The sequence below is a fragment of the Mobula birostris genome, chromosome 25, assembly GCF_030028105.1.
Source record: "Mobula birostris isolate sMobBir1 chromosome 25, sMobBir1.hap1, whole genome shotgun sequence".
NCBI classification, from domain to species: Eukaryota; Metazoa; Chordata; class Chondrichthyes; order Myliobatiformes; family Myliobatidae; genus Mobula; species Mobula birostris.
The window spans coordinates 52533130-52560902 of NC_092394.1; the positions used below are offsets into that span (position 1 = coordinate 52533130).

General features: G+C 42.8%; 1 protein-coding gene across 3 annotated transcripts in view; it reads left to right on the top strand.

Annotated features, from left to right (window-relative positions):
• zzef1 (zinc finger, ZZ-type with EF hand domain 1) overlaps positions 1-27773 on the top strand; it is a 261590-nt gene that overhangs the window by 127440 nt on the left and 106377 nt on the right. For all 3 annotated transcript variants that reach the window (XM_072243417.1, XM_072243419.1, XM_072243418.1), the window contains exons 33-39: positions 785-917; positions 1462-1600; positions 7179-7344; positions 10298-10560; positions 15389-15525; positions 21596-21697; positions 26949-27480. In XM_072243417.1, the coding sequence (XP_072099518.1) occupies positions 785-917; positions 1462-1600; positions 7179-7344; positions 10298-10560; positions 15389-15525; positions 21596-21697; positions 26949-27480 (1472 nt within the window). The remainder of the gene's footprint in view (positions 1-784; positions 918-1461; positions 1601-7178; positions 7345-10297; positions 10561-15388; positions 15526-21595; positions 21698-26948; positions 27481-27773) is intronic.

The window sequence follows — 27773 nt, forward strand, 5'->3', positions numbered from 1 at the left end:
TGAACACAATTTGTCTAATTATGTTTGAAAAATAGTTTTAATTCAATATAGTTTTAACTGAATATTCACTTAGTAGGTAATGAGGATGTGGGGAGGGAGAGTTGAGGGGTGTGGAGAGACAGGACTTTAAACAAGGAAGTTGTGACGATATGTAATTTTTGAAGTTCGAGATTTGGTCAGGATGGAGAGGGGGGAATGGGGTTTGATTCAGGATGGACAGGGATATGAGGTTTGGTTCAGAATGGAGAGCGGGGAATAGGGTCTGGTTCAGGATAGGGAGGGGGGAATTGGGGTTTGGTTCAGGATAGAGAGGCAATATTGGGTTTGGTTTGGGATGGAGAGGGAGGAAGTTGTTTGATTTGGGATGGCGGGGGGTTGGAATGGGTTCTGGTCCGGGATGGCGAGGTGGATGTGGTTTGGTTCAGGGTGGAGAGGGGGAAATGGGATTTGGTTCAGGATGGTGAAGGGGAAGTGGAGTTTGGTTCAGGATGGAGAGGGGGAATGGAGTTTATTCTGTGATCGAGGGAGATGCAGAGCTTGGTTCAGGAAAGTGAGTGAGGAAGGTGTTTGGTCAGGATGGAGAGAGGGGAATGGAGTTGATTCTGTGATTGAAGGAAATGGAGAGGAGGAATAGGGTTGGTTCAGGCTGGAGAGGGGAGAATGAGTTTGGTTCAGGAAGGAGAGTGGGGAAGGGAGTTTGTTCTGTGATCAAGGGAGATGGAGAGGAGGAATAGGGGGTGATGAAGTTTTGTTTAACTGTTTGCTGATGGAGACATTTATCTAGCCAGTGGAGTGAAGAGGATGAGATTGCAGATTATGAATGCAACAAAGAATGGATGGAGGAATGTCAGGACGGAATACAGCTGCGGGTCTGGTATGATAGGATGACTAACGCTACAGCTGAAGAGAAGAGGCGAGTAAGTGAATACTTTTGATTGTTTATGAATGTAATGGTATTTTGCATTTAATTGTCAAATATAAAAGCTGAGGTTTGTGTTAATTTTCTCCTACTAATATTTTACTTTAATTAAATGTTGGAAAATAAAGTATGAATATAATGTGCTTTTTGTTGAAGTTGGAAGAAATGTGGCAAGGTTTTCCCAAACACGAGGAATTCTGCAGATGCTGGAAATTCAAGCAACACACATCAAAGTTGCTGGTGAACACAGCAGGCCAGGCAGCATCTCCAGGAAGAGGTACAGTTGACGTTTCGGGCCCAGACCCTTCGTCAGGCCTGCTGCGTTCACCAGCAACTTCGATGTGTGTTGCAAGGTTTTCCCAGTCAGGTGGGAATGTATTTTTATTTTTCACAAATTATATTTCAAATTCTTGCTTCAGAGATTGTGCAGAAGATCTGTTTATTTTTGATATGATGCATCTCTTATTTGCTTCTGAAGAAATATGTGTGGGGTGTTGAACCCTAGAACTGGTGACAGACTATTTGCTTCTGTTTTGTGATAGATGCACATGTTTGTTGCACGCTATTGTGACCTGTTGAATGTGGAGATCTCCTGCGATGGATGTCATAAAATAGCACCTTGGCATCGCTACCGCTGTCTTCAGTGTCCAGACATGGACCTCTGCAAAACCTGCTTCCTCGGTAAAAACTTGGTTTGGATGTGAAGTTAAACAGCTGGTATTAAAGGCTATGTACAAGTTGTTGTGTGAAAATGCTCTTGATTTTCTTGAGCAACACACACAAACAATTGAAGTAAATCAGTAAGTTAGCATCTGTGGAGGGGAATAAACAGTAGACATTTTGGGCCGACACCCTTCAACGGGACTGAAAAGAAAGGGAGCAGAATCTAGAGCAAGAAGGTGGAAGAGGTGGGGATGGGGTACAAGCTGGCAGGTGGGTGATAGGTGAGACCAGGCTGGGGAAAGGTGTGTGAGAGAGCAGGGGTGATGTGAGAAGCTGGGAGCTGGTGGGTGGAAGAGGTGAACGGCTAAAGAAGGAATTTGATAGGAGAGGATAGTGGACCATGGAATAATGGGAAGGAGGTGGTGAACAGAGGGAGGTGATTGGATTCAGGACATTTATAAAGGCAGGTGTGTAAAAAGGGCTCAAAGCGTCACTGGGGACCCAAGTCACCCCAATCACAATCTATTCCAGCTGCTACCATCCGGGAAATGGTACCGCAGCATAAAAGCCAGGACCAACAGGCTCCGGGACAGCTTCTTCCACCAGGCCATCAGACTGATTTAACTCACGCTGATTTGAGTGTATTTCTATGTTACATTGACTGTTCTATTTATTATAAATTACAATGATTGCACATTGCACATTTAGACAGAGAAGTAACGTAAAGATTCTTCTCCTCATGTATGTGAAGAATGTAAGAAATGAAGTCTATTCAATTCAGGTCAAGAGGGCATAGAGGAGAAGAGGAGGAATGAGAGGGCCATCAGAATGGAGGAAAACAAGCAAAAAAGGAGGAAGGGGAACAGGGGAAACAGAGAAAAAAGAGTTTACTGGAAGTTAGAGAAAGCAATGTTTTTGCCTTCAGGTTGGATACCCGGACACTATGAGGTGTTTCTCCTCCAGCCTGGGTTTATTCCAACCGCCGTGGCGGGGAGGCCACGGACAATATGAGAATGAGAATCTTCTCTGCCGGTGCTGCAACTTTTGGAAGATGATACCATGCACTATAGTTCATCCAAAATGCTTGTCCTTGTACCCCTGGATTACTTTGGTATATTACTCACCAGGATTTCTCTTGTCCACGATGTAGGTTTTCTTATTTGATACAAGCTCTGAGATTTGCCAGTCATAACATCCTTTTAAACAAAGATATGGTGTGATACATTAGAGTCCTAAACTCACTATGCCCCATGGTTACATATCAGCATTTAAAGGGTTAGGTGTGATGCCTAGCTAGCTCATTTGGTAAAGTATGGGACTCTTAATGCCAAGGCTGTGGGTTTGAGCCCATGTTGAGCGATGCTTTTGCCATGACTAAATGGCAGTACAGACTCGATAGGCCAAATGGCCTAATTCTGCTCCTATAGCTTATGGTCTCAGCTTGTGAAATGGACCACAGGGCAGTATTCAAACAGCAATATCTGCAGATGCTTCAAGCTTAGAATAAAAAGAAAATGCTGGGAATACACTGTTGGTCCAAAGCATCTGTGAAGAGAGAATTAGAAATAAAATTTCTGGTTAGTCGGCTGGGAGAAGTGAGTTAGCAGGCATGCTTTAAGATTGTAGGCTGTACGCAAGGGTAGTGGGAACAAAGGGAATGTCAGTAATAGTGTGGACATCAATAGGAAATTGATGGTAGATTGGTGTCTGCCATGAAATGGTGGCAGGGTTTTGTTAGGGCTATCTTTAATCTCTATGGAGATGCTGTAAATAAAAGGTGTGTCTCGGGAGGGAGAACAAAATATATCTATGCTATATCTGTGAGATATAGAACATGGCAATAGCTGGAAAGCTGATAAAGAAATGGGAAATCCCATCAGGTCAGGTAGTGTCTGTGCAAAGGGTAGACTTAGTTACACAGATCTCATGCTATCCATTTCGCATCTTTTTCCCCAAGTCACAACATGCTTATTTTCTAAACTTTTCTAATTCTGAAAAAGGTTATAGATCTGAAAAGTTATCTCTTGTTTCTTTCTCTACAAATGCTGTCTGACCTGCGGAGTATGTCCTGCAGTTTCAGTTCGTAATTAAGCATGAGGAGTTTATGGTCAGACTGTCATGGTGCATATTGAGTATTTTTGGCCCGCAGTCATTGAAAGGAAATATTCAAGCCATGATGCAGTGCAGAGCAGCACCACAGAACCTCATCCCTCTTACCTAAGGGATTGGACAACAAACAAAAAAAAAATCACAGCAATATTTGTGCTGTATCTCCTTCCATTTCCACCTTGAATCCATGCCCTGGGCAGTGTTAACAAAAACTCAATGCCATTGTGATGAATTATTTTCAGATCCCTCTCTGATGTAGTGTGTTTCTATTTTAAAGTTATGTCCTTTTCTGGAGTATAATGCTAATTATTGGCCACAGTTTCTGGATGAGGTCCAACCTGTATTTCATGAAATTATGTTATAATTTCTTTGTTAAATTCTAATACTATATTAGTAAAATCTAATTTTAGTTTTTCGAAATTTAATTTGGCATAGTTCATCTCTTTCTATAGGTCAGTGGGACTAGGCAGAAAATGGTTCGGCACAGCCAAGAAGGGCCAAAAGGCCTGTTTCTGTGCTGTAGTTTTTCTATGGTTTCTTTCAAAATTTGTGCACATTTATCTTTCTGTTTCTTTCTTCCTGGCCATCATTGTATCTTGTATAGACCTTATCTACCCTCTTTCTTTATACAAAAATGAATCTCATTATATTTGATTGCATTGACTTTCATTTATCTGCCTGCCCATTTCACATTGTTTTCCTTCTGAAGTCTACTGTCTTCGCTTCTTGAAATGTCAGGGTTCAAGTCAAGGAAATGAAGTCTAGGGAGACACTAGAGCAAATATCTTAACTGCTCAGTGGGAGACACCATTGTACAGTCCTGATACAGTATTTTGACCCAAATTGTGAACAATTCCTTCCACCCTGGCCCTGTAGATGCTACTTGGCCAGTAGACTGCCATATACTGCAGTCTTTCTTCCAATCTGAAGATGCAAGCATTCATCATTTCTATGCAGGAAGGGCAGTGTGGTGTGGCCACTCAGTGGATATATGTCATTCTAAAGAGATTTGTATGGTGGTTTGCCATTTCTGGGGCCTGCACTTACATCCAGTCCCAATTGACCAGCTAGAAGTTTTGTGTCTGCTAATGATAAGGTCCTAATTGAAATACATCTGAACAATGCCAACTCAATTTGTTGTGGAGATGAGCTGTTGTCTAGGATGCAGTCCAAAGCAGGATGGTGTTAAGGCATGAATGTGTAGGAAGATTTCTCATTTTTCAAATTTTATTTTAGTGGAATATAATTATAATTTAAGATTGAAATTTCATCAAGAGTAGGGAGGTCATGCTGCAACTATACAGGGTACAGGTGAGGCTGCACCTGGAGCACTGTGTGCCGTTCTGGTCTCCATACTTAAGGAAGGATATACTGGCTGTGGAGGCAGTGCAGAGCAGGTTCACCAGTTTGATTCCAGGGATGAAGGGGTTAACCTATGAGGAGAGATTGAGTCGTCTGGGACTATATTCTCTGGAGTTCAGAAGAATGAGAGGGGATCTTATAGAAACATACAAAATTTTGAAAGGGATAGATAAGATAGGAGTGGAAAGGTTGTTTCCATTGGTAGGTAGGACTAGAACTAGGGGACAATGCCTCAAGATTCAAGGGAGAAGATTGAGGATGGAGATGAGGAGAAACTGTTTTTCCCAGAGAGTGGTGAATTTGTGGAATTATCTGCCCAGGGAAGCAGTTGAGGTCTCTTCACTAAATATATTTAAGAAACAGATTGGTTTTTACGTAGTAAGGGAATTAAGGGTTATGGGCAAAAGGCAGGTCGATGGAGCTGACTTTATGGACAGATCAGCCATGATCTTATTGAATGGCAGGGCAGGCTTAATGGGCCGGATGGCCTACTGATGCTCCTGTTTCTTATGATCTTATGTTCTTATGATTTGGGAAGAAAAAGCCTGTAAGCTGCAAAAGCACGATAGGAAAAGTGACATGTCCTTGTCTGCCAGGAGAAATTAAAGATGGGATTAAATTATAAAAAAAGATGGCTTATTAAGTTGCTTGAAATAGCCTAAGGATTGGGATAATTTTAATACTTGTCAAAGGAAGATCAAAAAAGTAGTAAAGAAAGGGAAGATGAAACAAAACTGGGGAATAACAAATTTGATCTTGAGACTCTGAATGTATTTAAACAGGAAAGGGCTATAAAGGTTCGTGTAGACAGATGAGGAATATATAAACAGGAATAAGTAACTGCCAGAAAAGTTACACAAATATTTTGTCTTGACAGAAGTGACGTGGTACAAGTTGGTGTGACTGAATGCCAATAAATTCCAAAAACTTGATAATCTACCTAACTGATTTTTGAAAAGAGGTTCAGAGATAAGGAATACATTTGTTGTTATTTATAAACCATGGAATGGTTCTTGCAGATTGTGGGGTAGTAAATGTGACTCCACTATTGAAAAAAGAAAAACAACCTTTACCCTAACATCAGGGAAGGGAAAAAAGCTGGAACCTATACTAAGAGATACAGTAATTGATCATTTTGGAAAGAATTACAGAATTGAACAGGCAGCATGGAAAACTGGAAGGGGGGGTCGTATTTAACTAGTCTATTGAAGTTCTTTGAGAACGCTGCTCATGGAATAGACGAGGGAAAACACGCACACAGTGTGTTTGGAGTTTCAGAAAGGCTTTCAATAAGGTTCTGCAGAGGACATTGGTGAGCAAGTTTCAAGCAGTGGAATTAGGGGTCTGAGAATTAGTGTGGAGTGAACCAGCAAGGTCCTTTACAGGGGTTATTTATGAGGGCCAGTATTGTGTTACTTCTGACAAGCGATGTGCTGGCTCAGGATGCACGTTGACCAGCTGGGTCAGGTGTGGCTGCTTGTGTCAGCTTTATTGCCATTAAAAGTTCTTTAGGCCTGGGGAGAGCTCCGCAGCCAAACAAGGGGAGGGGCAAATGACAGCTTCTATCACACCCTACAGGGGGCGATGAGATGGGCCACGTGATCCAGGCGCTCTGACGACAAATGGAATTAGTACGCAGCATTGGCCACTCTTCTGCGGATCTAGGTCGACTCAGAGTTCCACATCTCTGTGCTGAGGGACCTCGGAGCTAGCCCCTCCACGGTGGTTCAGTGTCTACTCCACACTGAGCAGTGCCACAAAGGTATTGATCATATCAGTGCTGTGTGAGTGTAGAGTACTGAGGCCTCAACCCAGTTCCCAGGGTAGAACTGGAAATGGTTGAGGTTCTTTTAAATTCCTGACACAACTGTACTGTCAGTAATAACACTTATACAACCCTGTTCAATACTGGTCTGATCGGGGAATAGTAAACCAGACACCAGTGGGTTGGATGAGCATAACGTGAATAATTTTGTTTGCTTCTGTACAAACCGGCCATGCAGTTTTCCTCAGAACTCTGACTATTGAATTGTTGAAGTGCAGTATTTATTTGCTAAAATAATCTGGCTGAAATCACAATTCTGTAGGGTGACAGTTTACAGTTTGCTGGTGATTTCCCCTTTAGGTGGAGTGATGCCTGAACATCATGAAGATTATCATAAAATGGTGAACATGGAGTATGCGTGTGATCACTGCCAGGGGCTGATCATTGGCCGTAGGATCAATTGCAACGTATGTGATGACTTTGACCTCTGCTATGGGTGTTACTCTGCGAAGAAGTACCCAGACAGGTAACTGAGGATGGAGCTACACAACACCTGAGTTATCACTTTTGACTTCACGGGGTGTAATGTTGATTACCCAAGCTGCAAAAATTCGTAAGATTTTTAATGACATTCAAGAGGCCATAAACACAAATTCTGCAGATGCTGGAAATCCAAAGCAACACACAAGATACAGGAGGAACTCAGCAGGTCAAGCAGCATCTATGGAAATGAGTAGATTGTTGATGTTTCGAGCTGAGATATTTCTTTGTGACTGAGAAGGAAGGGGGAAGATGCCAGTCTAAAAAGGTGGGGGGAAAGGAGGATAGCTAGAAGATGATAGGCAAAGCCAGGTAGGTGGGAAAAGTCAAGGGCTGGAGAGGAAGAAATCTGATGGCCGAGGAGAGTGGGCCATAGGAGAAAGGGAAGGAAGGGAAGCCCAGGGGGAAGTAATAGGCAGATGAAAAGAGGTAAAGGGTCAGAGTGGGGAAGAGGGAGGGGGGGTAATTTTTTTTTACTGAAGAGGAAAGCTCAATATTCATGCCATCAGGTTGGAGGCTACCCAGACAGAATATAATCTGTTGATCCTCCACCATGAGGGTGGCCTGAATTGACACAATTGGAATTAAAATGTTTGGCTACCATGAAGTCCCACTTGCCATGGTTGGTGTGGTGGCGCTCAACAAAGCAGTCCCTGAGTTTACGATGGGTTTCACCAATGTAGAGGAGGCCATGCAGTGCATTTTCCTTGCCAGGTCTCGAAGCAATACTGTCTCTCCACCTGTTTCCCAGCAATCCTTTCTCCTGCAGACCTCCATCCTGATTCTCCTATCAGCCACCTTAACTACATGGAATTTAGAGGCCATTGTGGAAGGAAATTGGAGTATTGAGGGGAAACCTGTGAGGTCACAGGCACAATGTGGGAACTCTCACACTGACAGCACTGGAGGTCAGAACCATACAGTTGCAAGAAAAAGTTTGTGAACCCTTTGCAATTGTCTGGTTTTCTGCATTAATTACTTATAAAATGTGGTCTGATCTTCATCTAAGTCACAATAAGAGACAGACACAATCTGCCTAAACTACTAACATACAAGCAATTGTACTTCTCGTCAATACTGAGTACATATTTAAACAATCACAGTCTAGGTTCAATAAAGTACGTGGACCTCTGGGATAATGTATTTTACAAAAGCTATTTGGAGTCAGCTGTTCCAATCAATGAATGCTGAAGGAGGTGAAAAAGAACCCAAGAGTAACAGCAGAGGATCTGCAGAAATCTTTAGAACTTGCTAAAGTCTCTGTTCATGTTTCCACTATAAGAAAAACACTGAATAAGAATGGTGTTCATGGAAGGACACCATGGAGGAAACCACTGCTCTCCAAAAATACAGAACTGCACATCTCAAGTTTGCAAAGACCACCTGGATGTTCCACAGTGCTTCTGGGGCAGTGTTCTGTGGGCAGATGAGTCAAAAGTTGAACTGTTTGGGAGAAATGTACACCACTATGTTTGGAGGAAAAAGGGCACTGAACACCAACACCAAATATTCATCCCAACTGTGAAGCATGTTTGAAGGAGCATCATGGTTTGGGGCTGCTTTGCTGTCTCAGGGCCTGGACAGCTTGCAGTCTTTGAGGGAACAATGAATTCAAAATTGTATCAATGCATTTTACAGGAGAATGTCAGGGTAGAGGTCTGTCACCTGAAGCTTAATAGGTGTTAGATGATGCAACAAGACAACGAAACGAAATGCAAGAGTAAATCAACAACAGAATGGTTTAAAAAAAAAAAGAAAATTAGTGTTTTGGAATGGCCAAAACAGAGTCCAGACCTTACCCCAATTGAGATGTTGTGGCATGACTTGAAGAGGGCTGTTAATGTAAGGTATCCCAGAAATATTGATGAGCTGAAACCGTTTTGTATGGTCTAAAATTCCTCCTTGCCGTTGTGCAAGTCTGATCAGCAGCTACAGGAAACGTTTGGTGGAGATTATTGCTTCTAAAGGAGGTTCTACCAGGTATTAAATACAAGGGTTCACGTATGTTTTCCATTCTGGACTGTGTTCAATAAAGACATGAAAAATACAATTGTTGGTGAGTTACTAATTTAGGCAGATTGTGTTTGTCTACTATTGCGACTTAGGTGAAAATCAGACCATGGGTAGCTGTGAGCAATTAATGCAGAAAATCAGGTAATTGCAAAGGGTTTGCAAACTTTTTCCCTGCAACTGTGCACTAGATGGTGGAATTGTGAGGCAGCAGTGCTGCTGGGCAACTTGTTCATAGGATGGCTATTTTTATTTCCTTGGATGTTGCATTCACTTGAAGCATCTGTGCACTCTGTTGGAAACAGACGTGTCCACTTCAAAGACATTGCATTGTACTTTGGCAAATGTGATAAATTATTTTGCTCCCTCTGCCTCTGGTGGGGAATTTAGGCAAAGAAATAAGTGAAGACAGCATTCCATCTGGCCACGTATGTACCTGGCAAAGCACTGCTCTTGATCAGTGCTTGCTGCACTTCAGTAACATTGATAATCTGTCCTCGATTCCTCTGACTGTTTTGAAGATGCCTCCTATTTTTGCACTTGTGATGCCCTCTTTTGTGAGTCGTTTAGTGTATAAATAAACTTCCTGAATAATGAGAATTCTCCCAGCAGGGATGTTTCCTGCCCAGCATTAATTGCTGATGCAAGGTTTTGAGCTGAATCATTGACAGTCCCTTTGCCTCCCTTAAATGCTACTTGAGAGTTCCTCTAGCAGACCCTTTATTGCTGCCAGTCTTCCATTATTTCCTCATAAATTGAAGTAAATCCAATAAACTAAGCAGGCATGAAGGTTGTTCCAAAATAACACGTCCGACACTTATTCACACTGTTCCTTTTGTAGTGCTTTTTTTTCTTTTTGCAAATTGTTCTACGGTGTGGGAGGTGTATTGTTTCATACATTGGCTTGAGGTTCTTTTATTTCCCTGCAGCCATTTGCCAACGCACAGCATTACAGTGTTCCCTATGGTGACAATCCGCATTAGTGACCGCCACCGTCTCATTCAGCCGTACATCCACAACTACACCTGGCTGCTGTTCAGCGCACTGGCCCTCTACACAGCCGACATCGTAACAGAGCAGAAACCTACTGAAGAAGATCTGGACCCTACTGTGCAATCTCAGGCTGAAGCACTGGAAACTTGCTGTACAGAGCTCATCACTGAGTATCTGCTGAAAGCCCATCGAGGAAAAAGTAAATAACAAATGTGTTTTTTTTTAAATTTTTCTGAAACTGTACACCTATGTTCAAGATTTGCTACAAATATTCAAAACAAGAAGAGAGACACACAAGGCCGCAGATCCTGGAATCCAGAGCAACAAATGAGGCTGGAGGAGCTCAGCAGAACAGGCAACATCTGTGGAGGGAAGTAGATAGTTGACGTTTGAGGTTGAGGCCCTTCGAGGCTCAACCCGAAACATTTGAATGTCCATTTCCCTCCAAGATACTGCCAGATACACAAGCTGTCGTTTGATACTCTTTTGGAAAAAAGCAGCAGTTAGTGTTTTTCCACCGTAGGTGCTTCTATTCAACACCATTGTCTGATAATGAACTGTGTAAATTGCTCAAATGCCTGTCCAGTAGCGAGAATGTTAATATTTCTGCTGCAGTCTCTGGGCTATGACGTAGCACGTTCTCGAGTTTGGCTTTAAATAGTCAGTCTCATTCTGTGATCTCACAGAAGTTATTACCTTGGTAACCTGTAGTTGGAGGTGGAACTGAAGAATAAGAAAGGAATGACCATTTTAATGGGATTGTTGTATTATAGACCAAAAAAATAATATGATTTAGAGGAGCAGATTTGTAGAGAAATAGAGGAGAATTGCTAGAAAAATAAGGTTGTGATTGAAAGTGATTTTAACTTTCTACATATTGCCTGGGACTCCCATACTGTAAAAGCGCTGGATGGGAAAGAGTTTGTCAAATGTGTTCAGATCCCAGCTAGAGAGAGTGTGATACTGGACCTCCTATTAGGAAATGAGAGAGGGCAGCTGACAGAGGTGTTTGTAGGGGAACATTTTTGATCTAGTGATCATAATTCCATTAGATTCAAGATAATTATGGAGAAGATAGGCCTGAACCTTGGATTGAGATTCTAAATTGGAGAAAAGCCAATTTTGATAGCATCAGAAAGGATCCTGTGGATTGGGACAGGTTGCTTTCTGACAAAGGGATGCATGGTAAGTGGGGGGCCTTCAAAAGTGAAATTCTGAAAGTGCAGAGTTTGTATGTTCCTGTCAGAATAAAAGGCAAGGCTAGCAGGTTTAGAGAACCTTGGTTTTTGAAAGATAGAGGCCCTTCCTGGTTAAAAAGCAGAAACATAGCAGGTATAGGCAGCAAGGAGCAAATGAGATACTTGCAGAATATAAGAAATGCAAGAAAACATGTGAGAGGGAAATCAGGAGGGTTAAAAGAAGGCATGATGTTGCTCTGGCAGACAAGGTGAAGGAGAATGTCAAGAGCTTCCACAGATATATTAAGAGCAAAAGGATTGCAAGGGACAAAATTTGTCCTCTTTTAATATCAGCATGGTCATTTATCCATGGAGCCAAAAGAGATGGAGGAGAGCTTAAATGGATTTGTTGCATCTGTGTTTACTCATGAGATGGACACAGTCTGAGGCAAAACAGCAGTGAGGTCATGGACAGTATGTGGATTACAGAGGGAGAGGTGCTTGTTGTTTTGACGTAAATTAGGGTGGATAAATCCCCTGGGCCTGACAAGGTGATCCCTCGCATCTGGTGGGAGGCTAAAGTAGAAATCAAAAGGGCCCTAGGAGAGGTATTTAAAACTTCCTTAGCCACGGATGAGATGGCAAAAGACTGAAGGTTAACTAATGTTCTGTTGTTTAAGAAAGTCCCTAAGAATAAACTGGGAAATTATAGGCAGATAATTGACTTCAGTAGCAGATAATTATTGAAAGATATTGTCGGGCCCGGATATATGAGTATTCAGATGGATAGGGTTTGAGATTGGGATAGTCAAGATAGCTTTGTGCATGTGGGTAGTGTCTAACCAATCTTTAGATATTTTTTGAGGAGGTCATCAGGGAAGTTGATGATGGAAGGCAGTACATGTTGTCTACATGGACTTTAGTAATGTTGTTGACGAGCTTCCACAGGGGAGATTGGTCAAGAAGATTCAATTGCTTGGCATTCAGGATGACGCAGTAAATTGGATTTGGCATTGGCTTCACAGGCAAGGCCAGAGCGTGGTAGTAGGCGGTTGCTTCCCTGATTGGAGGGCAAAGGGCTGTCACTAGTAGTGTGCCAAATGGATTGGGGCTGGGTCCATTGTTGTTTGTCATCTATATCAGTGATCTGGATGATAATGTGGTTAACTGGATCATCAAATTTGTGGATGACATGGTGGACAATAAGGAAGGCTATCAAAGCTTGCAGTGGGATCTGGAACAGCTGGAAAAATGGGCTGAAAAATAACAGATGGAACTTAATGCAGACAAGCGTGAGATGTGGCACTTTGGGAGGACCAACCAGGGGAGGACTTGCACAGTGAATGGTAGGGCACTCGTCATGCAGTTTGAGTGATGTTGCAGATCAGGGACCTTGAAAGAATCCCAGCTGCCAGCTTGAACAGGAAAAAAAAGAGAAATAAGAAGAAAAGAATTTAAGCTCTTTCCACAGATGAGCTGGAAGAGGTGTCATCTTAACTCCGCCCAGATCCAACAGGGATCCATAATTCCTTAAGGTTGGTGTCACAGGTAGATCGGATTGTAAAGCGAACGTCTGGCACTTTGGCCATCCTAAATCAATGTATTGAGTACAGGAGATAGGATGTTATGTTGAAGTTGTATAAGATGTTGGTGAGGCCTAATTTGGAGTATTGTGTGCAGTTCTGCTCACCTACCTACAGGAAAGTTATCAGTGAGATGGAAAGAGTATGGAGAAAATTTGCAAGGATGTTACCAGGATTTAAGGACCTGAATTATAGGGAAAGGTTGAATAGGTTAGAACTATCTGCCCTGGAGCGTAGAAGATTGAGGGGAGATTCGATAAAGGTATACAAAATTAAGGGGTGTAGTTAGGTTTAATGTATGCAGACTTTTCCCACTGAGGTTGGCTGAGGCCAGAACTAGAGGTTATGGGTTCAGGGTGCAAGGTGAAATATTTAATAGGGGCCTGAGGCGAATCATCTTCACTCAGAGGGTGGTGAGTTTGTTGAATGAGTTGCCCCCAGAAGCGGTAGATTCGGGTTCGATCTTAACGTTAAAGAGAAATTTGGATAAGTATATGGATGGGAGAGGTACAGAGGGCTAGGTTCAGATTCAGTTGATGTGTTAGGCAGAATAACAGACTGGCATGGACTAGATGGGCTGAAGAGCCTGTTTTTGTTCTCTGACTCTATAAGGAAAGGCTTTTCCAAGCTACAAGAAAAATGGGTAAGGATAAAGCAAGATGTGACTTGGGAAGCCTTTCTGTACACAATGGGCAGGAAATATTTCATTTCGAACTTCTGCCAGCAGTCTCAGGTTTCATCAGCTGACCATCATGCTCCAAGAAACGAGCTGAAGCATATCATGGACTGTTTAATGTTAGCGACACTTGCATTGTGTGCTGAGATGGGAGCTCAACCAAGGAAACTGAAGGGTGTATGCTGGAAGCACTCGGTATTTGTAGAAAGATAAACAGACAATATTTCAAGCCTGCACCTCTTTCAGGTTTCAGTGTTTTTAAAAAAAATTTCAGAATCTAAATATGTAATCTGGACAAGCTTTCCTCCGGGCAAACTTTCCATTGTCACTTGTCCTGTTAGGGCAAAACTCAAATTTATTCTTGGGCACTAGGGTGGGGCAGGTGGCAATGAGGGAGCACTTTGGTACCAGTGACCATAGTTCTACTAATCTTATACAGGTTATGGAAAGGGACAGAACAGGTCCACAGGCCCAAAACGTCGACTGTACTTTTTTCTATAGATGCTGCCTGGCCTGCTAAGTTCCTCCAGCATTTTGTGTGTGTTGCGCAGATTTCCAAAGTCTGCAGGTTCTCTCTTGTTTGAGCTTTTGAAAGCTGTTGGACAGGTACATGTATTGGAAATATATTGAGAGGTATGAGCCAAACACTGTCAAATGGGACTAGTTTGGATTGGCATCTTAATGTGTATGGATCAGTCTGGACGAAGAGCCTGTTTCTATTCTGTACAAATCAATAAACTCTACTGTAATGTTATGAGATGCTGCCTTTCAAATGTAGTTGTCCATAGCATTGAAATAATGTGGATAGAAGTGGATGTACAACTCGAGATGTTGGCCTGTGATGCAATGAATCTAAGCGGCTTATGGAAAGATTTATTTATTTATTTAGAGCAAAGGTTTAATTTTAGTGGAAAACTTGGACACACAGAAAAATAGGTAACATAACAGGAATTAAAAATGAACCTTCTTTTACAGAGGACTTGCGCTTTGTTGCGTCTTAGAGAAGTTGAGAAATGGTACCTTGAAGGTGAAGTTGGGAGGAAGTACATGTGGAAATTTAGCATTGTGGTATTAGGCTGTTTCTGCTGTAAATTTTACATAATTGTTAACAAAATGCAGCACAAACCAGTGATGATGATCCTTTACATTTTACCTTCACAATGGCTCAGCCTTGAATTGAAGGCTATGAAACAGTATGTCTGAAAATTTTTGTCTCTTTGCAAAGGCTGTCAAATTTTGGGTTTTATTTGTTCATTTTTTTTTCTTTGACACTAACATGTAAGTTGGAAGTAGGCGAGGCATGTTAGTAAAGTCTTACATTCAGTTCTGCAGTTCACTGAAGAGGCAGACCCTGTAAAGGTCTGTAACAACTTTTTACTGTAGCAACTTCTTCCAGGACAAGCAGATCATCCTTTAAAAAAGAATGTAGGACAATAATTTCTTTGGAATGGTGTACATTAAATCAGCCACCAAACTTGAATGATTCAACCATCTCCACTGTCATTGGCTATGCATGGTCAAAGTGCTGCCGGCTTTAAAGCAGGTAAATGATCTGAAGATCTAATGTTTAATCATTGTATTTTGACCCAGGTCTAAAGAACTCTGCAGTACTTTCATTGCTCTCCAATGCGTCGACTGAAGGTGAGGCGGGCAGTGCTGATACTTCAGCAGAATCTGCAGCAGTGATAGTTTCCACAACAGATCACAGCACCAGCAGCCAGCATCAGGTCAGTGTGTGTTCTACTCTATTGTCTTCGATTTGATCTTGGTCAAAGTTTACAAGACCAAACCCCTTGAACTATTTTCTTAAATAAATTCAGCTAGATAACTAGTAGCCATATACTGTAGAGAGGAGAAATTGTGACCAATGGTGTACACAGGGATCGGTGCTGTTTGTCAAGTCTATTGACAATGTAGGTGCAATGATTTGTAAACTTGAAGATTATACCAAGATTGTTTAATGTAGTGGACAGTGAAGATTGCTACACTACATACCCAGTGGCTACTTTGTAAGGTACCTCCTGTGCCTAATAAAGTGGTTACAGAGTGTATTTTTGTATTTTTAATTCCCGCTGATGAAGCCCATCCAATTCAAGGTCAACATGTGCATTCAGAGATGCTGTTCAGCACACTACTGTTGTAACATGTGGTTATTTGAGTTACTGTCAGCTTGAACCAGTCTGGCCATTCTCTGACCTCTCCCATTAACAAGGTGTTTTCGCCCACAGAACTACCACTCACTGTATGTTTTTATGTTTTTCACACCATTATCTGTAAACTGTAAACAGACTGTTCTGTATGAAAATCCCATGATCAGCAGCTTCTCAGATACTCAAACCACTCTGTCTGGCACCAACAATCATTCCACGGTCAAAGTCACTTAGATCATATTTCTTCCCCTGTTCTGATGTCTGGTCTGAACAACAACTGAACCTCTTGACCATGTGTACAAGCTTTTATGCATAAGTTGCTGCCACATGATTGGCTGATTAGATAGTGACATTAATGAGCAGGTGTATCTAATAAAGTGGCCGCTGGTTAATTGAGAAGGTGAGCATGGAAATGGGCATTCGGAATTTAACTCAGGCAAGGGCAAAGAGTTGCATTTTTGGAAGTTCTTCCAAGTAGGACTTGCACAGAGAATGGCAGTGCCCTGGGGAGCATTGTAGAAGAGAAAAAACCTACAGTGGACAAGTACATCGTTCTCTGAAAATAGGAACACAGTTAGACCGCGGGTAGTGAGGAAGGCATATGGCATGCCTGCCTTCATGTGGAGTTGGGACATGTTACAGCTGCACCAAATGTTGGTTACGCTGCACGGAGTCTTTTGTGTAATTCTGATCACTACACTAAAGGAAGCTAGAGAGGGTGCAAAAAAGATTAACAAGGATTTGCTTGGACTGCAAGGCCTGAGTTACCAGAAGAAATTGTTTGGGTGACACTTTTTTTCCTGGAAAGAGAGGCATAGATAGTAGCCTGTGTCTGTTTCCTGTGGTGGGGCTGTTTAAAACTAGAGGGTATATGTTTAATCGAGAGGCCGTAGGTTTAAAGGGGATCTGAGGGGTAATTCTTTCACATATAAGTGGAATCTGGAATGAGCTGCCAGGGCAGGAACTACATTTAAGAAGCATCTGACCAGGTACTTGAATAGGCAAGGCATAGTGGATGCAGAATTATTGCATGCAAGTGGGATTAGTGTAGGTGAGCATGATGGCTGACGCAGACTTGGTTGGCCAAAAGGTCTGTTTCAATGCTGTGCACCTCTGATGCTATGAATTCAGCAGGTGAGTTTGCTGAAAGTCGTCTCCCTCTCAGAAAGCTTTTCATGAAAGGTGGTGGACGTTTGCTTTCCAGGCCGCTCCAAGTTGTCCTCAGTTCACGTGAGTTCAGCAGGGCACTGGAGACTGCTGCTAGTTGTAAAGATGAGTGGAATGTAGTAAACTTTGCCAGTTCAGTCTCAGCAAAGTCACTGAACTTACTAACAAAATTGCTATTCTTTTAATAACACAGCAGAAATTAGGACCTCAAAGGAGCAGAAGCAGATAGGTAGTGCAAGAGATCCCTGTGGTCATCTGCCTCCAAAACAGATAAACCGCTTTGGATCTTGCTGGGGGAGGAGGCTCATCGGGGGAAACCAGCAATAGCTAGGATCACAGCACTGTGATAGGCTCTGTTGTATAGAGGTGCAGAAAAATGAGCTGCTGAGCTATTGTGGTATGGGATTCCATGGTAAGGGGAATAGACAGGAGCTTTTGTGGCCACAAATGGGACTCCCAATTTGTGTGTTGCCTCCCAGGTGGAAGGGTCAGCAATGTTTCAGAGTGACTGCAGAGCATCCTGGAAGGTGAGCGTGAACAGCTGGTTGTTTGCATGCAGGCACCAACAATATAATCAAACAAAGTGTGAGAATGTCCTACAACCAAGGTTGGGGGGGTTGTGGATAGTGTGGAGGGCTGTCAGGGATTACAACAGGATATTGATAGGATGCAAAACTGGGCTGAGAAGTGGCAGATGGTTTCAACCCAGATAAGTGTGAAGTGGTTCATTTTGGTAGGTCAAATATGATGGCAGAATATAGCATTAATGGTAAGACTCTTGGCAGGGTGGAGGATCAGAGGGACCTTGGGGTCCGTGTCCATAGGACACTCAAAGCTGCTGCTCAGGTTGACTCTGTGGTTAAGAAGGCATACGGTGCATTGGCCTTCATCAATCGTGGGATTGAGTTTAGGAGCCGAGAGGTAATGTTGCAGCTATATAGGACCCTGTTCAGACCCCACTTGGAGTACTGTGCTCAGTTCTGGTTGCCTCACTGCAGGAAGGACATGGAAACCATAGACATGGTGCAGAGGAGATTTACAAGGATGTTGCTTGGATTGGGAAGCATGACTTATGAGAATAGGTTGAGTGAACTTGGCCTTTTTCTCCTTGGAGCAACAGAGGATGAGAGGTGACCTGATAGAGGTGTATAAGATGATGAGAGCCATTGATTGTGGATAGTCAGAAGCTTTTCCCCAGGTCTGAAATCGCTAACACGAGAGGGCACAGTTTTAAGGTGCTTGGAAGTCAGAGGAGATGTCAGGGGTAAGTTTTTTACGCAGAGAGTGGTGAGTTCGTGGAATAGGCTGCCGACAATAGTGGTGGAGGCAGATACGATAGGGTCTTTTAAGAGACTCCTGGATAGGTAAATGAAGCTCAGAAAAATTGAGGGCTATGGGTAATTTCTAAGATAAGGACATGTTCAGCACAGCTTTGTGGGCTGAAAGGCCTGTATTGTGCTGTAGGTTTTCTGTGTTTCTAACCTGAATTTAAGGAGCAAGAAGATAAATTAAATCTCAGGATTGCTATCTGTGGCACGTGCTAGTCAGAGTCGGAATGGCAGTAGAGTTATGATGAACATGTGGCTTGTGCACTGGTGCAAGAGGGAGGGTTTCAGATCCCTGGGGAATCGGTACCAATTCTTGGGGGGGTGGGGGGAATGAGTACTAACCAGACAGTCTACACCAGGGCAGGACTGGGATTAGTGCCCAGGAGGGAATTGTTTGCTAATGCTGCTGGGGTGGGTTTAAACTAATGTGGCAGGGGGTGGGAATCCAGGCAGAAAGATAAAGGGAAACGTTGCAGAGACCGAAGCAAAAGTTAGAAAGGAGAGCAGTCAGAGTGGAGGACAGAAACGTCAAATGCAAAGGACACAAAGGTTATTAGATTCTGAAAGGACAATGAGTGTAAGGGCATTTTATCTGAATACCTACAGTATACGAAACAAGCTCTGAATTTATGGCACAATTCAATACAAAACTTCCAAGGGCAAATGCTGTTTAGATCTGGTCCTGAGCAATGAGACAGGTAAAATTAATGATCTTCTATTAGGGATCCTCTTCGAAAGAGTGATCACAGTGTGACTGAATTTCTAATACAAATGAAGAGTGCAATAGTTCGATCTAAAACTGGTGCATTGTGCCGAAACAAGGGAGCCCACAATGGGTTGAGGGAGGAACTGGTTATCATACAAGCTTTTATGATGGGATAATTGAGGAACAGTGGAAAACTTTCAGAGAGATTTTTCATGGTGCTCAACAAATGTGTATCCCAATTAAAAGTGGAGCCAGCCTTGGATAACTGGGGAAATGAAAGAAGGCATCAGCCTAACAGCTCATGCATACAAAGTTGCCAAGAATAGTGGGAAACTGGAAGACTGGGAAAATTTTAAAAAGCAGCACAGAACCACTACACAAGCAATAACAGAGGGAAAATAGACTATGAAAATAAAGTAGTGCAAAATGTAAAAATTGACAGCAGAAGTATTTATAAAGCAAAAAAGGAGTGACTAAAGTGAACGTAAGTCTCTTGGAAGATGAAAAGGGGGAATTAATATTTGATGATGTGGAAACTGGCCGAAGCATTGAGCAACTATTTTCTGTTGGTCTTCACAGTGGAGGACACATACAGCACACCAAAAGGAGATGTTACAGATGTGATGGGAGGTGAGGACCTCAATACAATCACTAAAGAGGTAGTGATGAGCAAACTAGTGACCTAAAAGTAGGCTATCTCTTTGATAGGTACGTGGAGCTTAGAAAAATAGAGCACTATGTGATAGGTATTTCTGGAGTAGGTTACATGGTCGGCACAACATTGTGGGCTGAAGGGCCTGTAATGTGCTGTAGATTTCTATGTTCTATGTTCTACCCTGGTCCTGCTGGGATGTATTCCAGGGTAATGAAAGAAATGGCAGAAGTTATAGTAGATGTATTTGTGATAATTTACTAAAATTCTCCGGACAGGTCCTAGCAGATTGGAAGGCAGCTAACGTCATGCCACTGTCTTTTTTAAAAAAAGAGTGTAAACAAAAGGCAAGTAATTACAGACCAGTTATGTTAACATCTGTAGTCGGGAGAATGCTTGAAGCTGTCGTTAAGGAAGAAATAGTGAGACATCTGAATAGAAGTATTTCTGTCAGCCTGACACAGCATGGACTCAGGAAGGCCAGGGCCTGTTTGGCAAGCATACTGAAGTTCTTTGAGGATATGATGATAACTACAATGGGTAGAGGGGAACAGGCTGGTGCTGTATACTTGGATTTCCAGAAGGTGTTTGATAAGTAGGCCGCATGAAAGACTTATCCATAAGATAAAGATGCATGGCATTGCAGGCAACATATTAGCTCGGATAGAGGATTGTTTAACCAATAGAAGACAGACATTTGAGATAAATGAGTGTTTCTCTGGTTGGCAGTCAGTGCTGGGCTCGCAACTGTTCGTGATATACGTTAACGATTTAGAAGAGGAGACGGTTTGACGTATCTAAGTTTGACACTAAATTGAGTGGAAGAGAAATTGTGCAGAGTCTGCAGAGAGAGATGTACAGTGGATAGGTTATGTGAGTGGACAAGGGTCTGGCAGGTGGGATACAGTGTTGGTAAATGTGAGGTCATCTTCTTTGGAAGAGAAAGTAGAAGATCATATTATTATTTAAATGGTGAAAGATTGCAACATTGCAGATTGTGCAGAGTGAATTGGAAGTGAATCAGTCTCAATGTTGATTTGCAGGCCAAGAAGACAAATGGAATATTGGCCTTCATGGCTAGAGGAACTGAACTTAAGATCAGGTGGTTGTACTGAAACTGGGTACTGGTGGACCGCATTTGGAGTACTGTGTGCAGGCCTGTCTCCTTACTTGAGGAATGATATGCTGGCTTTGGAGGCAGTGCAGAGTAGATTCACCAGGTTGATTCTGGAGATGAGTGGGTTAGCCCGTAAAGAGAGATTGAGTCACCTGTGACTATAAGATAGAATTTAGAAGAATGTGAAGAGATCTGATAGAAACTTAAAATTATGAAAGGGACAGAGGTAAGGTAGAAACAGGAAAGTTGCTACCACTGGTGAGACTAGAACTAGGGAACATAGCCTCAAGGGTTGGGGGAATAGATTTAGAACAGAGATGAGGAGAAAGTACTTTTTCCAGAGAATTGGGAATCTGTAGAACTCTCTGTCCGGGGAAGTATTTGAGGCTAACTCATTAAATATATTTAAGGCACAGTTAGATTTTTTGCACAGCAGGAGAATTAAAGGTTATGGGGAAAAGGCAGGTAGCTGGAGCTAAGTCCAAGGCAAAATCAGCCATGATCTTATTAATGGCAGAGCAGACCCGATGACCCAGTTGGCCTACTCCTGCTCCTATTTCTTATGTTCCTGTGTTCTAAACCAGTGCATCAATATGGAAAGACTTTCTTTTGAATGATTTTTAGAAAGTAGTAGTAACTAGTCCTTGCTTCTAACCTTTCATTGTGTCCACCTTCAGGAATCTACATCTGCAGATGACCAGAGAGTAACTTTGTCTGATACACAATCCAAAGATGGAGGGGAAGCTGTTCAGAGTTGTCAGGAGAAACTTCGAAAGAAGGTAGAGTCACCTGAGATGCTAGTCTTGCAGTGTTGATGTTTGGAGATGCCCAGGTGTTACTAATGTCTATACTTGTAGTATCCGAATTGGCTACCTGGTCTGGCCTGCAATGGTGACATCTGTTATTGTATTACTTCTGAGAACTAACAAATTATACTCAGGAAATTTTGCTTCCTTGTCTCCTGCCATGGTGGACATTGTGCAGCACATCAGAGATCATGGAGACAAATTAAACTATCCTCCTCTTTCTGTGTTACCGCTCTGGAATTAATATAATGTTACTTCAGAGATTCTGCTTCTTGATTGTAATCTAGCTTCCTTCAAGACCTTCCGTCTTTCTATGCCATTAGGGAGAAAGGTGTCCCTAAATATCTCCCGGACTGCTACTACTGTGGTCCCTTGGGATTGGGAGTAACCTGCTTTTACTCCAGTTTAGTGGGTTCTCAGGTGACTGACTCAGTTGGGGACAAAGGTGTCTGATGAAATGGATGGGTCTTGTCTGATGAAGTGGGCAGGTGGGTGATTCAAGAGGTGGCATTTTCCTTTTGCTGTTTATGCTGGACCTCTGTGTCATCCTGATCCATTCTGCATGCTGCTCCTTCACTTTGTCGTGATAGGACAGGAATAATCAAGAGTCAGTGGGGATAATTGATTGTGAACAGTTCCTGATTCATTTCATCTGCATATTAATAGTCTTTTCACGTGAGAGTTCAGAATAGAGTTCTTGTTTTGGGAGGCTTCTATCAGGCAGGTGTGGCATGGCTGCGAATCTTGGCCTGGAAGAGCTCACTGATGTTGCTTCACTTATCCTTTACTTTACTTTATTGTGGCCAAACAATTAATACTAGAGCGTACAATCACCACAGCGATATTTGATTCGGCACTTCACGCTCCCTGGATTACAAATTGATAGTAAATATAGTAAAAATTTAAATTATATATCATAAATAGAAAATAGAAAAGGGAAAGTAAGGTAGTGCAAAATAACCGAGAGGCAGGTCCAGATAACTGGAGGGTACGGCCCAGATCTGGGTCAGGATCTGTTCAACAGTCTTATCACAGTTGGAAAGAAGCTGTTCCCAAATCTGGCCGTATGAGTCTTCAAGCTCCTGAGCCTTCTCCCGGAGGGAAGAGGGACAAAAAGTGTGTTGGCTGAGTGGGTCGTGTCCTTGATTATCCTGGCAACACTGCTCCGACAGCGTGCGGTGTAGAGTGAGTCCAAGAACGGAAGACTGGTTTGTGTGATGTGTTGCCCTGTGTTCACGATCTTCTGCAGCTTCTTCCGATCTTGGACAGGACAACTTCCATACCAGGTTGTGATGCACCCTAGAAGAATGCTTTCTATGGTGCATCTATAAAAATTAGTGAGGGTTTTAGGGGACCGGCCAAATTTCTTTAGCTTTCTCAGGAAGTAAAGATGCTGGTGGGCCTTCTTAGCAGTGGACTCTGCTTGGTTGGACCAAGTCAGGTCATTTGTGATATTGACCCCGAGGAATTTAAAGATTTTGACCTGTTCCACTTGCGCACCACCGATGTAAATTGGGTTGTGCGGTCCGCTACTCCTTCTGAAGTCAACAACCAATTCCTTCGTCTTGCTGATGTTGAAGGATAGGTGATTGTCTTCGCACCATGCCACCAGGTTCTTAATTTCTTCTCTGTACTCAAACTCATCATTACCCAAGATACAGCCTACAATTGTGGTGTCATCAGCAAACTTATATATTGAATTCGATGGAAACTTGGCTACACAATCATGGGTGTGCAGTGAATCCTTTTGGTGAATTCAGAGGATTGTGCAGATACATTGTCAGTTGTATCTTGAAGTGTCTACTATAGATAGTCCAGGTCTCAGAAGTACATGACAGATCAGGGATCATGCCACCTAACAAACTAACATTTGTTGCAAGTATTGAAGCACTCTTTTCCTCAACTGACTAAGTCTGTCTTGGTAAATTGAGGGCAGCAGTGAAGCTTGTCTTTACCAAGAGGTAGCTTCTAATCTATGAGAAATGGACCATGTTTTCCTAGGTCTCGCTATGGGCCTTCATTGACAGAGAGAAATTCGATGCTGCCAGGGTAGGTTACCAATAGACATTGTCTCGCGAATGTTGAATGTATGATCCATTCTCCTGTATAAGCCATTCTCTTATGGCTTGGAGCTGGGTCTCTGAGTGGCTGCAAATGTAGGCATTACTTGCATACTGTGGCTCGACTAGTGAAGTTGCTGTAACTTCTTGAGCATGGGTTATATAGTTTCTCTTTGGTTCAGGAAGAATATCCCCACTGCTGGAAACTGTTCAAAGATGAGGGGCAACATGGTGGTGTGAAAGATAGAAGAAGAGTCGGGCTGCCTCCTTGCTCTTTTCATTCTGCTTACGGTCACCCAGTACCCTCTCATCCACTTACAGTCACCCAGTACCCCCTCGTCTGCTTGCGGTCACCCAGTGCCCTCTCGTCCGCTTGCGGTCACCCAGTACCCTCTCGTCCGCTTACGGTCACCCAGTACCCTCTCGTCCGCTTACGGTCACCGAATACCCTCTTGTCCGCTTGTGGTCACCCAGTACCCTCTCGTCTGCACTCTGCTGAGCTGACCTCATGAAATGTGTTATCATAGAACAAGTAGCTTTGAACATGGTGTGTAGCGATGTGGAACTTTAACTGCTTTGACTGATAATACAGGTGTCCCCCACTTTTCGAACTTTCGCTTCACGAAACCTCACTGTTTCGAAAGACCTACATTAGTTCCCTGTTTTCGCTAACAGGAGGTGTTTTCACTGTTACGAAAAAAGGCAGCGCGCAGAAAAAAACAGCACACGCCCTGAGCAGCCGCTCTCCCCTGGATTCGGAATGGCATTCTCGCCGGCATGGCTGAAACACGTGCCTGTGAGCAGCCATTTGCAAGATGAATTCTAAGGTATCAGAAAAGCCTGAAAGAACTTGTAAGGGTGTTACACTTAGCGTAAAACTAGACATAATTAAGCGTTTTGATCATAGTGAACGAGGTAAGGACAAAGTGAGTTTGGCTTGAGGAAGTTGACGAAGATGATGTTGAAGAGGTTTTGGCATCCCATGACCAAGAACTGATGCAACTGGAAGAGGAAAGGATAACAATTGAAACCGAATGAGTAATGATGAAGTACGACTTTAATTTTGAAAGGGTATGTTGATTTAGGGCATATTTGCAGGATGGTTTGAGTGCTTACAAAGAACTGTATGATCTAAAAATGCGCGCGGCTGAGCAGTCAAGCAAGCCTTCCACATCAGCCACAGCAGACGACGAGCCTCGACCTTTAACATCAAGGCAGGCAGACATAGAAGAAGGTGACCTGCCTGCCCTAATGGAAACAGACGACGATGAGATGACACTCCAGTGTCCCACCACCCCAACCCCCAGGCCGCGGACAGATACCGATTCGCGGAGAATGCAGCGGTAGCCGGGAGGCACCCAGCACATCTTTAAGAAAAAAACCGAAATAAACAAGCTAATTAATTAGGTGCCACCTGGCACGTAAACGTTGGCCCAGATCAGAGACGATTGCTGATTGCGTCGCCTTTTCTTAAAGATGTGCTGTGTGCCTCCCGGCTACCGCTGGACCGCTTCATTCTTCGTGGATCAGTTCGATTCGCTGCCCGGAGGGTGGGGGCCACTGCACCACCCCAACCTCCGATGACTCAGTCTAACACGCCATCATCAGTGTGCTCTGCGCTGTCCCAATTCCAGTAAGTGATACTACACTGTACATACATTATTTCTACTTTATATCGGCTGTGTATTTTTATGTGTTATTTGGTGTGATTTGGCAGCTTCATAACTTAAAGGGTACTGGAGAGAGTGTTTTTGCCAACGGCGCTTGCGTGAGATTTTAGCTACGGAGAACAGTTCAGGCAATGATTGTGGAAAAGTATTTCTACTTTATATAGGTTGTATATTTATCATATCATTCCTGCTTTTACTATATGTTACTGTTATTTTAGGTTTTATGTATTATTTGGCATGATTTGGTAAGTTATTTTTGGGTCTGCGAACGCTCACAAATTTTTTCCATATAAATAAATGGTAATTGCTTCTTCACTTTACAACATTCCGACTTACGAACCATTTCATAGGAACGCTCTACCTTCGGATGGCAGGGGAAACCTGTAGCTTTCCAACATGGTGGCAACTGTGCATGCCATGGGTATGAAGTGCCTCTGTTTAGTTGGTGAACTTGATGGATAATTAAATTTCAAAATACTCCCAACTGTTAAATTGCATTGCGTTACTTAACCCTGTTGAATTTTTTGAATTTCCCAGCTTTTTATTGAAACCGTCAAGCCCCTATTTCTGTGCCTCTCTCTCTAAACTCATTGTACCTGTGCAATGAGAACATAGAACACTGCAGCACAGTATAGGTTCTTCGACCCACAATGTTGTGCCAGAATTGTATTGTAACCTATTTAAAAATCAGTCTAACCCTTCTCGCCTACATAGCCCTCCATTTTTTCTATCATCCATATGTCTATCAAGGAGTTTCTTCAATGTCCCTTAATGTATCTGCCTCCTCAACCACCCTTACGGTATTCCATGTACCCATCACTCTGTGTCCTGTGTATGAAAAAAAACTGCCCCGACGTCCTGCTATACTTTCCTCAAATCACCTTAAAATTATGCCCCTTCATATTAGCCGTTTGGGGAAAGTCTCTCACTGTCCTCTTACCTTGAGATCATTGAAGTTTGAAGATGTAGGATCATATACCGCGGTGGCGTAGCAGTTAGCAAGATGCTGTTACAGCTCGGGGTGTTCTGGAGTTTGGAGTTCATTTCCAGCGCTGTCTGTAAGGAGTGTCTGTACATCCTCCCCGTGGGGTGCCTGGACTTTCTCCAGGTCCTTCAGGTTCCTCCCTCAATCCAAAGACGTACCAGATAGGTTAATTGGTCACTGTAAATTACGTTCGGGTTAATTGGATTTGTCGGGGGTTGCTGGAGCAGTGTGACTCCATATTGCATTGCCAAAATAAAATCTTTTAAAATTTTGTTTTTATGGTTTCATTCCCAATTATCTTTGCTTATTAAAGGCTGCTGTCCCTGCATCTGTCTGCCTACCTGTTTCTCCACTTTGCTTTCCTATTCCATTTAAAACATAACTCTTTGGTTTCTTCTGATTGCCTGGTCTAGTTTCTCCTTGTACATATTTCATCTCATAGCACTCCCATGATTAGCCCTGGGGCAGTTTGCTAGGATTTTCTGACTCTACTTTGCATCTATTTCCAGTTAAAAGCAAGCGCCAGTGATACCACCTTGGCAAGTATTGACAGCATTGAGTGGGAGAGCGTGCAGGTTCTGGAGATACCTGGATCCAGGAGTGATGCTTCATCCTTGGAGAAGGGAACTGTATGCCAAGAATCTTCATCCCTGTTGGACTCCCCTGAAATGTTTTCATCCAGTCAGTTAAGTGTCCCTGCAGCTGCAGGTAATGCATCAGGAGATGAGGTTAAGTACACCAGTTCCACGAATAGCACTTCTTCATCACAACATCCTTCCTCTGGAATTTCCAGTAAGAACTCTGAAGTTGAACAGCATCGAAACAGTTCACATTCTGTAATATCTACTTCAGGAACAGTAGAGAGTTCTTTCACCTCCAGTACTGAATCTGGCGCAGTCTCAAAATCGTCCGAGAGTGATGCAGCAAAGTCGGTTACCTCCGAATCAGTACCACAGTCCTCCGTGTCAAGTGCACAGCCATTTGAATCCAAAACAGCTGATCAACAATTACCTGCGATGGATGTGAAGATGCTTAGAGCAGGTAACTTTGCTTTATTCACTAAGATACAAAGGGCTTAAAAAGAAATGTATTGGTTAATTTTATCAAAACTACTTTGATGACTAATGAATAAATTCCTTGTTATTGAAAGCTATTTGAGCTACTGAAAGGATATCTTAAAGCTGAGGTATAGACCTGCATTGCCTCTTTGTAAAAGAGGTAAGTCACATTGTGCAATTTTAGGCCTCTTATCTAAGAAAGGATGTGCTGGCATTGGAGAGAGTCCAAAGGAGATTCACAAGAATGATCCCATGAATGAAAGGGTTAACGTATGA